Source organism: Agelaius phoeniceus, chromosome 25, assembly GCF_051311805.1.
Source record: "Agelaius phoeniceus isolate bAgePho1 chromosome 25, bAgePho1.hap1, whole genome shotgun sequence".
Classification (NCBI taxonomy): domain Eukaryota; kingdom Metazoa; phylum Chordata; class Aves; order Passeriformes; family Icteridae; genus Agelaius; species Agelaius phoeniceus.
In genome coordinates, this window is record NC_135289.1 from 6,159,635 (window position 1) to 6,172,224 (window position 12,590).

A 12,590-nucleotide genomic window follows, 5' to 3' on the forward strand; every position below is an offset into this window, starting at 1 on the left:
ATCTTCCCAGCAGTGCTCCTGGTGCTCCTGTGATGGAACAGACATGAGGGGGAAGGGGATGGCTCCTGCAAATACGGGGCTGCTTTTGGGATTGAATTTCTGTGAGTGAGATGAGAACTTCCACACATGGAATTGCCTTTGTAGAGTACTGTAGATTTCTGGAGTGTTGTTGAGGGTTTCCTAAGAGAGTTTGGTGATTTCTTGTGGATTTATTGATCTTTTAAAAGTTGATCAAGAAATCAATTGCAACAGTGTTCTCTCCCTTTTGCTGTGGGGGCATGTTTGTGTTCTGTTGGAGACTGAGTGCTGTATTCCAGAGCATGGGATGCTCTGTATTCATTTAAATTTTGTCACAGCTGCTGTATTAGATTTTTCTGGAATCATGAAGCCTCACAGACCACTCTTAGGGTGTGTTAACTCACTTCTTAGTGTGTGTTGTTATGTCATTGTTATGGGCTGTCAAATAGCCTGTGAAATAAATAATGAGGAAAAGCAGGTTCAAAATGGAAATTAGTGAATAATCCTGAAGGACAAGGAGCAGATTTGGGGATCCAGTGCTCTTTTTGGTTACATTTTGGTGGTTTCATACCTAAGCCTGGTGGTTTATCCCCACTTAGACAGTGCAGGCCTGTCAGCAGGATCTCTTGAGGCTTATGGCACAGGGAAAAGCCAAGGCTGACCAGGAGAACAAGGTTAAAGGTGATTGCTTAGAGCTGTGTTGTCCAAAATGAGAAATGTTTGTGTACAGGTGATGTAACAGGGCTCCACACTGTATTAAACACTTGGACTTGGTTGGTTGTGGTGACATTTACCACATTAGTAAATGCTTGGAGTTTCTGTGTCCTGAGGAAAAGCAGGGCCTGCTCTGAGGAGCAGGGTTAATAGAAGGGCCCTGAAGGCAGCTGACACCTCCTGTGTGCACAGTCCCAGCCACTGGGGGCAGCTTGAAGAAGTGGCTGTGGGGTTTTGATGAAACGATGGGAAAACTTTGGGCAGCTTGAGGCAGCAGGTAAGACCTGGGTGAAGTCAGAGCCATAGTGTGGGAGAGAGAGAGGGTGAGAAGCACAAAAAGAGTTCCACAGAACTCCAAAACTTCAGTTTGAGATTTGTGGAGCCAGGAGGGAGAGAGATTTGGGGGTGCCAAGCATAGATTGTCAACCTTTACCTGTAGTCAGCATCATCCTCAGTGTGCTTGAAAACAGTGTGGAGCTGGAGAAGGTTTGAAGTGTGGAGTGGAAATGTGAGATCAGAGATGGAAAGAACATGTAAAGGGGAGGAGCAAGCTGCAAGGTCTGAGTGTGGCAGAGCCATGAAGGACCAGAAGTGAAAATGAGCACTGAGACTGGAGAAAGGGGGCAGATCATTGCTACAGATCAGCCAAATTACTGCTTTGCTGCCACTGCTTTTCTCTGAATTCCACCCTCATGTGCACAAGGTGCTGCAGGGGCTCGTTTAACCTGGTGGCCCTTCTGACCTGGAAGAACCTTTAATGTGTGTGTGGATGGATGTCTGGACTGCTGCTGGTGCTAAATCCAAAGCTTGACCAGTGCCCAGCTTGCTGTGCAGGTCAGGAGCCGAGTCCAGTTTCAGATGCTGACATAAAACAGAAGAGATGGGGAAATTCTGTCATGCTTGTTCTTGGCAAAGATGCAGAAGAGAGGGCACTGGGGTGTCTGCTCTGGGCTGTGTTCCCTGTTAGAGAGGGGCTGTGAAAACCAGACAGTTCAGGGAAATTCTGATCTCTAATTTTCCTATTCTCTGCTCCCAGCTCTGTAGCACTGTGCAAACTCCTGCAGTATGGCATCAACACAGATGACAAGAGACTCCAGGACATCAGGGTGAAGGGAGAAGAAATATTCAATATGGATGAGGGAATTCGGACACGATCCAAGTCGGCCAAAAGTGAGTAATCATTCTGCTGTGTTTAACAGGGCTTTTTTCTGTAAGTAGATGCTGTGAAAGGCCTTAAATAGGTCTGGCAGATCACACAGAGCTGTGGGAGATAGCTCCTGCAGAAGGCATGTGTTGGTTTTTAGAGCTAATTCATACATCAGGTACTTAATATACCTGTATCTATTTACCTTAATTCTGCCAGAGACTGGTTTGGAGGACTCCTGATGTCTGATTTAATATAACTGGATGAGGTAATTATGGGATGGGGAGTTCTTCACTGTTGTTTTGCATCATGAGACAGAATTGATATTTCTGGATGCCTGGTAGCTTCTCTGAGAGGAAAGTGTCTTTAGTGCATGCAGAGGTTTAAAACAAAGGGCTGTCTTTTTCAATGGGACTCATTCACAAAAAGCAATGATTCAACAAGTTAGAGATTTCTTTGAAGGAAACTTGACCAGTCTCCTGCATAAGACTTGTCTTATTTTTAATAGGTTGAACCCAAGGTCTTTGACTGGAGGTTGCTGTTGAGATTAATCTTTTAAATTAGTGCAGAGCCCTGGGCAGTTTTTCCTGAGGACTGAGCTCCAGGGGGAGGACACTGAGGGGCTGCTCAGCCATCAGTCAGACCTTGGTTGTGCCACTTGCTGTGCTAGAGCTCCTGTGTGCCCAGTGGTGGCATGGGATGTGGAGGCTGTAAAATCCAAACTGGGAGCCTCTCCAGACAGTCAGTGCTCCTTGAGCTGCCATGGACCTGGGATCTGCAGTGATGCAGTGAAGGACTAAGGTGACAGCTAAGGAGATGAATAGGGACAAGCATAGGGATTTTATGAGGTGAGTGGTAGTCACAAATCACTTGCTACCTGATTAATCTTGGCTTAAAAAAACCAAACCAATGAAGGTCAGAGAGAAAAATGGCAATTGCCAGCATTTGAGTTAAACAAAGATTAGTACTAGCATTAGTGAGAGCTAAAACTAATGCTCCCAGATTTTATTTGATAGGATCTTTAGTTTTGTAGTTAAGGGCAAATATACTGTCTGGCTGTCCCTGTGGAATAGTTGAGCCCTGCAGGAACACTAGTAAGGAAAAGTTGGAGCTTACAGGGCCTCAGAAGGGGCAGAGCCATGCCTGGGAGCATGCACTGCTCATTGACATGAAAGCATTGGTGGATGTGCAAATGGACTTCAGCAAGGAAAGGCTGGCTCCAGCTGCCTCTCTTAAGCAGCCTGCAGGAGCAGAGTCACACGTTCATTGAGCTGTGAAGATTTTCCCCCTGCCCCTCCTCCTCACTCAGGACATGCAAGGTTGATACTGCATTGAGATCTTTGGGAATGTAGCTCTGAGGGTATATGGAAAGAAGCTTTGGGGTTTTTTTGTCATTTGGTTTTCTCTCCCAACCTCCCTAATAAAGAACCCCACCTCAACAAAAAGGGCCTGTTTTATAACTTTTAACTAAAAGCAACATAAATATGTGGGTTTTTTTCTCTTACAGATCCTGAGCGCTGGACAAACATTCCTTTGTTAGTAAAAATCTTAAAATTAATAATAAATGAACTCTCTAATGCCATGGAAGCAAATGCATCTAGACAGACAACTGCAGATTGGAGCCAAGGTAAAATACTGGGTTTACTTTTACTCTTTGCATGGCTTAAAGCTACTTGATCTTCTCTTGAGAAGAATTTCTGGTATAGGAACTTTGTGACAGTAAATCATGTATCCTGCAAAGGCTTGAATAATGGTCCAGAGGGGTAAGTTCATAGAATCACAGAATCCCAGGCTGGTTTGGGTTGGAAAGGACCTTAAAGCTCATCCTGTTCCACCCCATGCCATGGGCAGGGACACCTTCCACTGTCCCAGGCTGCTCCAAGCCCTGCCCAGCCTGGCCTTGGACACTCCCAGGGATCCAGGGGCAGCCACAGCTGCTCTGGGCACCTGTGCCAGGGCCTGCCCACCCTCACAGGGAACAATTCCTCCCCAATATCCCATCTAACCCTGCCCTCTGGCAGTGGGAAGCCATTCCTCTTTGTCAAAGTCCCTCTCCAGATCTCTTGTTTTGTTGTGCAGTTCATCATTAGGACAACATCTCTTCCTTCCCTGTGCTGTATTTAAGTGCTACCAATCTCTTCCAGGTAAAAATAAATAAAATGGGAGAATAAGATCAGTCAGTGTTGTGTATCGTTAGACCTAAAAATTCTTTTGGGATCTGACCATGTGCAAATAAAATTACCCTTTCATGGTGTATCTGGTTTGCCTTGCTTCCTACTTCAAGTATCTGTTCTTGGTGTTGCCTTTTGCTTGGCTCCAGCTCTGGAACCATTCCAGAAGGATAAGGAGCATTGTAGGTGTTTCTCTTCATCCACCCACACAGGCTGAGTTGTGTTTGCCTACAAACTCCAGTCCCCTATATAGAGTGATCACAAACCTCTTGGACCTCTTGGATTTGGATCATTTCTAGAACTTTCTTTTTCTAAACAGATGATTCAAATGATATGTGGGAGGATCAGGAAGAAGATGAGGATGAAGATGAAGGCTTAGCAGGACAGTTCTTGTCAGATATTCTTTCCACAAACAAGTATGGTGAGTAACAGCTTGAAGGTCCTTCTTCAAAGCAGTAATCAAGTAGGTGACATGCTAGTCAAAGTTTCCTTCCCTTGCCAGCAGCAGAACAAAGGCTGCAGGCATGGGGAAGGAATTCTGCTCTGGGATTGTGAATAAGGACTTTCTGGAGAAGCCATGGCTTTGAGCAACATGGGGATTAAATTGCTGCCTTATAAATAACATCACCTGGGAGTTCACATACTGCACAGGCTTCACACCTGCAAGGTTCCTGCAGGTATTTCTTCTAAAGAGAAAATTGCTGCTCAAGGTGTAGCTGTGACCTCAGCATGGTGGTGTCCTAGGGATGGGTGAGCTCGTTTGTGGAGAGACCTTGAGGAGCAAGTGCTGCATGAAGAGATGAGTGGGGGCATCATCCCTCAGGTTCATGTAGCCTCAGAAGGGAGAACTTTACAGGCAAACAGTGAGGGATGCTGCTCACATTAGCTCAGAACTGGCAAAGTGTCACCCTCACATGGGATTAAGGCAGAAGATCCTGGTGCCTGGAATTGCCAAACCTGCCTGGGAGTGTCCCTTGTGTGCTTGGCTCACCTGTGTGTCACTCGAGCCTCCACTGGCCCTGCTTCTGGGCTTCAGTGGTTTCTATCACATCACCCAAAGGAGAATATTCTGGATACAATTTTCTCTTTCTCAGCAGTGCTGAAACTATTTACTTTTGGATCCTTGGGTTTCAGTAGCTTAATAGAAAATTTCCTGAGATACTCTGCTCTTTTTGATGTTAAAACCTGCTGATTTGCCTCTGACAGATGAAGATTACTATGAAGATGATGAAGAGGATGATCCAGATGCATTAAAGGACCCTCTTTACCAAATAGATCTCCAGGTGATGCTTTAGAATGAGGGGTTTTATCAGATTCCAATCATTCTCTCTAAACTTTAATTTTTTTGATGTTGTACTTTAACAAATAGGTAAGCACTGGAAACACCAGTTATTGTCATCCAGAAGGCACTCTGTTAATTGAAATTACTTTGGAAAGGGCCAGGTGTCCCAAGAACTTCTGGTGGTACTTTTCCTTATCATTAATATCTATAATGTGGAAATGTGAATGAACAAAACTCTTTGAACAGGGGGAGATGAGACTTTTCTACCTGTGAGCTGCACAGTCAGGAGTAGGTTGGAGAGTGAACATGACAAAATTTCATACTCCATTTGGAGATGTTCCCACCCAGTCAGCCCCTGTGTTACCATTTGCTCCTGCTTTTCCCACCACCTGCAGCTGTTGATGGGCCCTTCCCTCTGCTCCCACCCTTTTCCTCTGCTCCAACTCTTCCCTCTGATTCCACTCCTCCTCCTGCACACTCCTTTCTGTTCCCTCCAATCCCAGGGTGTTACTTGGCTGGGCTATGTGTCCTGCCAGGTGGAAGCAGCAGCATTTCCCAGGAGGGTGGTGCTCACAGGGTGTTTCTGTCCCTGCCAGGCCTATCTGACCGACTTCCTGTGCCAGTTTGCACAGCAGCCCTGCTATGCCATGTTCTCTGACCACCTCAACGACAACGAGAAGCGAGTGCTGCAGGCCATCGGGATATAGAGCCACTCCAGAGACCACACCTGCCAGATCTGAACAATAGGTTATTTTTGGCTAATTCCACGTTTTATGATAGGACATAAAACATCTTCCAGTGTCTGCCTGCCTTGTTTCAGGTCGACAATGGCCTCCTTGTTTTGAGCCTCATCTTAACGCACATCTAAGGATGCTAAGGAGAGGAATCCTGAGAAAGCAGGAAGGACATTGCACATTGGTCTCACCACAGGAGCACTTTCATTTTCCACAGTAACTTTCCAGGAAGTTCTTAAAGATAAAAAATAATGTGTCCTTAATATTTTTAAAAGGAAACTGTCTCTACCTGTGAAGAGGCACTTTTAGTTTCCCACAGCACAGTTGGACAGAGAAAGGACCCGGGTCACTTACGGATTGCCTGAGAAGTGGGAAGGTTGTTCCTCTTGGCTGTTGTTCCTCCTCACCTAACACAGGGTAAATATCTTGATCCTACAACATGACTTGACTTCTTTTATAGAACCACAGACTCTTTTCAGAGCTGCCAGGGTGGGATGGAGCCAGTTCACAGGAGTTTGGAGGGGAAGCTGAGACAATGAACCTGAGTGCGTTTCTTCTTTCCTGGTGTGGATGGGGCTCTGTTGCTCACATCTCCCATGGGAGCAGTTCTTCACTAACACTTGTGTGTGCACATGCTCAGAGGAAGCCATCACTTACATTTCTGTTCCTGTGGCATGTGGCTATGAAAGACTGGTTTTCTGGAACACAAGGAGCCACAGTTTTTAGGGGAAAAAAAAGAACTGATTGTATTTAACAGATTTGCTCCATGACAGCCACTCTGAACTACTTTGCTTTTTTCACACTCCTGTGTGTATTTTTATAGAGTGGTAAAGTAACATTTGCAAATTGATTTCCCCATGAGAACAGTGTGATGTATCTCACAACACCTCTCTGCCTTTGGTTCCCTTTCGGGGAAAATGAAATAAAACTATTAAAATGTACATTGGTATCCTTCTTATAAAACAGATTTAAAAGGAACTCGTGCTTGTTTCCTGAAGTCACTTTTTATAAAGACATATTTCTCTTTAGCACACGTTCTGTATGTGCTGCCAGAGGATGTTTGGGTGTTTCATGGGAGCCACCTGGACAGAAAGGGAGTCCTGTGCTGTATGTATCTGCTGCTTAAAATGGGCTGAGCCATTACAGTTTCCTTTTAAGAAAGGCACTTGCTGTTCCTTTGTGGAATCATTTGCTTAGACACTGTATCAAAACCCCCATAACCTGGAGTCCTTCTGTCTCTCACTGGTCTCACTTTGTGCCAGGGGGGAACCCCCCCCCATCCCCTGCAGACTCCTCTGAGCCATTCTCAATTTTTTGAGTGCCTAACTAACTCTATAAGATGCAGAGTCTGAAGCCTGATTTTTATGTGTCTAATAAGGTACAAGCTCTTCCCACGCCATTGAGTCTCAGTGTCTTTCTTCCCTGGGGAGTCTCTGGTCTATAAGAACATGTAACAAAAGGGGTGCCCTGACCCTCCTGTCATACAGTCCATGAAATAAATAGGGCAGGAGATCTTTTTCCTTTTAATGCCTTTATTAAAAATCAGCTTGGGTGGGAAGAACCGATGGGTCGCGCTTACGCTGCTGCTTCCAGGAGTGGCACAGAGGAGGAGGAGGAGGAAAAGTGCAGCTTTATCCACTGGTCTGTGGGCAGAGCTGGGGCTTCCGTCCTCACGAGAGCATCAGGAGATTCCCAGTTCTTCAGTCTGACATTTGGGGTCCTCTGTCTAGCTGACATCATTTTAGGTTAGGGTGAGAGGTAAAAAGGGTCTCAGCAGATACTGCATTCTAGACATCACTTTGATCTCTTAATTCCATGGTGGCTCATTGTTTTTAGTGGTTTTTCCTGCTAGATTTGCTGAGGGGTTTCCTCATTTGCTTGCCAACTCCAATGTCACCTCCTCACAGTCCTGGGTGCCATCTTCCAGGGAGCAGCAGGGTGATACTCGACAAAGGGGGATTTCTAACTATCAAGAATAGGTAATTGAAGGAAAACTTAACAACAGGGGATTACAACATGAAATTATTAACAACAAATAGAACTCCAACTTGGCAGCAATTGGTTTAACTTGTGAGCTCTACAACCTTTAAAAAAATGGACAACTTTTCTACTCATAACAGTCCAGTAGGAGTTTTGTTCTGAGGCCTTTGCCTCTCAGCTTCCACTGAAAGGGCCAACAAGTTAAACCAAACAGTGCAGTTTTGAAAACCCACCAAGAAGCTGATGGCCACAGTGGTGTGTGCACATGGCTGTTCCAGAAGGATCAGGAGTGTCCTTACAGGAATTGGTCCCAGCTCTGGGAAGAGGCAGGACCAGCTTTCTTTGCTGTGTGTGTCAGCAACAAAGGCACAAACCCAGCCATCCATACTTGGACAAAAGTGGATGCCAAATGTGTGGAAGCATCGAGGTGTGTTCAGGGTGTCAGGAGCAATCAGCACACTGAGCTGAAGGCTGCTTAGCCTGGGCTCACAGAGGTGCTGCTGGGGTTCCTGTGTGCTCCAGTGGGAGCTGGAATCCTGTACCTCAGGGGGGCTTTAGCCAGGTCAGAGGGTGGATTGAAACAAGTCCATGAAAAATGAGGCTGACATTAGTACTGACACTGAACTGAAACATCTAAAGGTGTCTGTGTCATTGTAAGTGCCAAAAGATGGATGGGTCAGTGCCATGTTCCTGCTGGAGCTCATCTGTGTTTTGGGCAAAAACAGCTTTGATTTGCAGTTATCAGTGCTTTTTCAAGGAGTGTGAGAAGGGAAGGATGGGGGGATAAGTGGCATTGTCTCTTTGTGTAAAGATTCACTTACCTGAGTTTCCCACAGCACAGATGGACAAAAAAAAGGCTCTGTGTCCCTTACAGATTGCTTCAGAAGTGGGAAGGTTGTTCCTCTTGGCTGAACTGGTGCTCTGCTCTCTCCCTCTTTCATCCTCAGCTCAGATACAGCCTGAGCTGGCTGGGCAGGGTGCTGCTGCATGGCAGCTGGAGCCTGGGACCAGCCTGAGGGACAGGACTGGCACAGGGATGGTATGGTTGTGCAGCAGCTCTTGCCAGCACCCTCACCATGTGCAGGGTGGTCTGGGCAAGAAATACTCTGACTCAAGCAATCCCTAGAAGAGGCTGGAGAGGATCTGAGAGTGCATGAGGGAGATGGTTTGAGGGACCTCAGCAAAGTCCTGCTGGTGCTCATGACTACGTTGCTTTTCTGCTTAACCACTGTCATCTTTCCTAATAAAATTCTGAAGGTTCGCTCTGTGGTGTGTCTTTATACAAGGATTGTGTTTGCTGCAGGAATTGTGCCAAAAACCCTCTGACCAGTCACACAGCGATTGCTCAGGATGGAAACTGCTGGACTCTGTGAAGCAGCATCTGAGCTCTGGTTTTGAGGTGCAGCACCACTTGTTTTGTCTGCTGTTGCGAAGAAACTAAACTAACAGTCATAGAGGTGACCGGCACCATGTTAGGAAACAAAAACTAAGGAAAAGCCAAGGATGGGCTGTGGGGGACTGCACAGCCGAGGGCACATCCACTGCTGCCTTGGTGCCTGGCACACATATCCCGCTCAGGACTCTGTGGGGATGAACGGGCCGTGTTCGCTCCCTGAGGGGAGCAGCGCAGCTCCGACCCCATGGACCGCGTTTGACCAGCGATCCGCCCAGCTCGGACCCTGGAATGAGACTTTATGCATATTCATCAATACTGTTCTGTTTTTGAATGAACAAATAACCCTAGTAATGTAACATCCTGCCTGGCTTCCCCGTCTTTACCCACGCAGCGCCGGTACCGGCCCGGCCTCGAACGCGGCACTTCGGGCTCGCCAGTGGCGTTCGGACCCCCCTCCCGTCTAGCGGTGCATGCTGGGGGCTGTAGTCCAGGGGTTGGCGGCTGAAAGGCCGGAGACTCGGACGCGATGCACGCCGGGAGTTGTGGTCTGACGGCTGGACCGCAGGCGCGCCGGAAAGCGGGCGCGCGTGGCGGGGCACGCTGGGAGCTGTAGTCCAGGGGGCAGGCGTGGGCCATGGCGGCGGCCGCGGCCCCGGCGGGTGGCGCGGGGCGCTCGAAGGTGGCCCCGAGCGTGGACTTCGACCACAGCTGCTCGGACAGTGTCGAGTATCTCACCCTCAACTTCGGGCCCTTCGAGACCGTGCACCGCTGGCGCCGCCTCCCACCCTGCGACGAGTTCGTGGGGGCCCGGTGAGCTAGGGAGCGGACGGGATGGTTGGAGGGGGGCTCCCGGCGCCGCTGACCTGTCCATGCCGCCCGCAGGCGCAGCAAACACACTGTGGTGGCTTATCGGGATGCGATCTACGTGTTCGGTGGGGACAACGGGTAAGGGGAGCCGGGAACTCCGGGTTTGAGGGGAGATGGGTGTGAGGGGAGGTGGGCGTGAGGGGAGATGGGCGTGAGGGGAACGAAGTGTGAGGGTAGGTGGGTGTGGGGGCTACGGGATGTGAGGGGAGGTGGGTGTGAGGGGAGCAGGGCTGAGGGTCCGTGGCCGCCCCTGTCCCACCCCCGGCCTGGCTCAGCCGCTTCTCCCGTCCCTCCCCGCAGGAAGACGATGCTGAACGATCTGCTGCGCTTCGACGTGAAGGACTGCTCGTGGTGCAGGTGGGCAGCGCGGCCCCTCGCCATCCCTGGTCGCTGGCACGGCCGGGACGTGCCGCAGCTTCCGTCGGCACCTCGGGCTGGGTGTAGAAGTTTGTGGCACTACTTGAGTACCCGAGAGGAAGTGTCACCTCCGCCCAGCACTGTCACAGCTGCTCCCTGCCGGCCTGCTGTGTGCTGGGCCATCTGGCTTATCGATCCTGCCCGAGAGGAGGCCGGGCGGCGCGGCGAGGGAGAGGACCAGGGTCAGCTCTGTTCCTGCAGCCTGTGGGAGGGCAGAGGGACAGGGTGTGCTGCACTCCGTGGGCCAGGGAAGGTGCCAGGGGTCCTCACACCTTTCTTGGCTCCTTTGCCCTGCAGTAGGCAGTCTGTCTTATCTCACCTGTGTCTCACTTTGCAGCTCTGCCAAATAGATTTCAGGAGCAGCATGTTTGTAACCATCTATACTATATTGCTGTTCCATAAAATCTTAGTGCAATCAACTATTCAAAACCAGGGAAACACTGGGGAACAAAAGAATAGCTTCTAACAGTTGTTTCTTTTCTGAGTCTGTGCAGTAGCTCTGGGTACCCAAGGTACAACCAGAGTGTTTGACTGCTGCTGTTGTAACCCGTGCAGGGCTTTCACGACGGGGACGCCGCCGGCACCACGGTACCACCACTCCGCCGTGGTCTATGGGAGCAGCATGTTCGTTTTTGGTAAGGCAGCAGCAGGTCGTACTGCAAGTGGTGGATGTGCTGCTGTACTGGTTTGGAAAAAGAGTGAGGGATCTTTAGGAGGTGTCAAAGATCTCATCCAGTAGCAAATCCAGTATTTTTCATGGCTATGATTTCAACTTTAATTTGGAAAGATGGTGCTGTTTTGTTTAAAGACAACTTGAAGCTCATTATCATAATGATTCTTTAGAAGAAGGAGTGAAAGAGAAGTCTCCTTCTGTAGTAGTCCATTAGCCAAACATTTTATGCAATCTGAAGTTTCTCCTAATGCAACGCCTGGGAGCGTGTGTGCTCCATTGCCTGGGAGTCTAATGGAATTCTTGTTGTCCAGGTGGTTATACTGGAGATATCTATTCCAATTCTAACCTGAAGAATAAAAATGACCTCTTTGAGTATAAGTTTGCAACCGGGCAGTGGACAGAGTGGAAGACTGAGGGAAGGTAAGAGCTGGTATCATTGCCTCATGCTTGGGGGGAGTCAGGGTAGCTTGGCATCATTTCACATGGCACAGTCAGACCTAGTTACAGTGCTGATGCTAGGGCTGCAGCATGACTGCTGCTCTGCTTTCTCAATTAACTTTTTTGGTTCTACAGGAGTTTTTTTGGAAGGCCTCCATTCCAGAATGCACTATAATGGAAATATGTCCAAAATCCCCTCTTCGTGTTTCAGGTCCATGACAGAAGGAATGGGAGCAAAGGGAGGTTTTTTGGTTTTTTTTTTCTGAATTGTTTCAGTTTCAAGAACAGCTTGTAAATTGTGGATCCCTTAAGAAGAAAAGGGCTCCTGAGATTCAGTGTTCAAGGAAAATCAAAATCACTAACACTTTCCTAAAGTTGAGTCTGTGCACGTTTCAGAATGCCATTTCTGACAGTGATTGTGATCCAATTCTTAGTGTTTTTTACAAAGGCCTGAACAGGATAAGGGGGAATGGCCTCATACTGGCAGAGCAGGGTTAGATGGGATATTGGGAAGGAATTCTTGGCTGTGAGGGTGGTGAGGCCCTGGCACAGGGCGCCCAGAGCAGCTGTGGCTGCCCCTGGATCCCTGGAAGTGTCCAAGGCCAGATTGGATGGGGCTTGGAGCAACCTGGGCAAGTGGAACCTGGGCAACCTGGGCCATGGCAGGGGTGGGGACTGGATGGGCTTTAAGGCCTCTTTCTGCCCCAAACATTTCTGTGTTTACCACTCCCCAGTAAGGGTTGTGTGGTGTCTTTA

The 12,590-nt window shown here is 48.4% G+C and overlaps 2 protein-coding genes across 2 annotated transcripts in view; both read left to right on the forward strand.

The window, feature by feature from the left end:
* IPO9 (importin 9) overlaps positions 1–7,462 on the forward strand; it is a 41,310-nt gene extending 33,848 nt beyond the window's left edge. Inside the window, exons 20-24 of the mRNA XM_054648916.2 lie at positions 1,769–1,902; positions 3,384–3,503; positions 4,367–4,468; positions 5,254–5,330; positions 5,926–7,462. Of these exons, the coding sequence (XP_054504891.1) occupies positions 1,769–1,902; positions 3,384–3,503; positions 4,367–4,468; positions 5,254–5,330; positions 5,926–6,036 (544 nt within the window). The 3' untranslated portion in view covers positions 6,037–7,462. The remainder of the gene's footprint in view (positions 1–1,768; positions 1,903–3,383; positions 3,504–4,366; positions 4,469–5,253; positions 5,331–5,925) is intronic.
* A 2,571-nt stretch (positions 7,463–10,033) lies between these two features.
* Positions 10,034–12,590, forward strand: part of LZTR1 (leucine zipper like post translational regulator 1) — a 36,427-nt gene continuing 33,870 nt past the window's right edge. Inside the window, exons 1-5 of the mRNA XM_054648835.2 lie at positions 10,034–10,249; positions 10,322–10,384; positions 10,607–10,663; positions 11,279–11,358; positions 11,708–11,816. Of these exons, the coding sequence (XP_054504810.2) occupies positions 10,074–10,249; positions 10,322–10,384; positions 10,607–10,663; positions 11,279–11,358; positions 11,708–11,816 (485 nt within the window). The 5' untranslated portion in view covers positions 10,034–10,073. The remainder of the gene's footprint in view (positions 10,250–10,321; positions 10,385–10,606; positions 10,664–11,278; positions 11,359–11,707; positions 11,817–12,590) is intronic.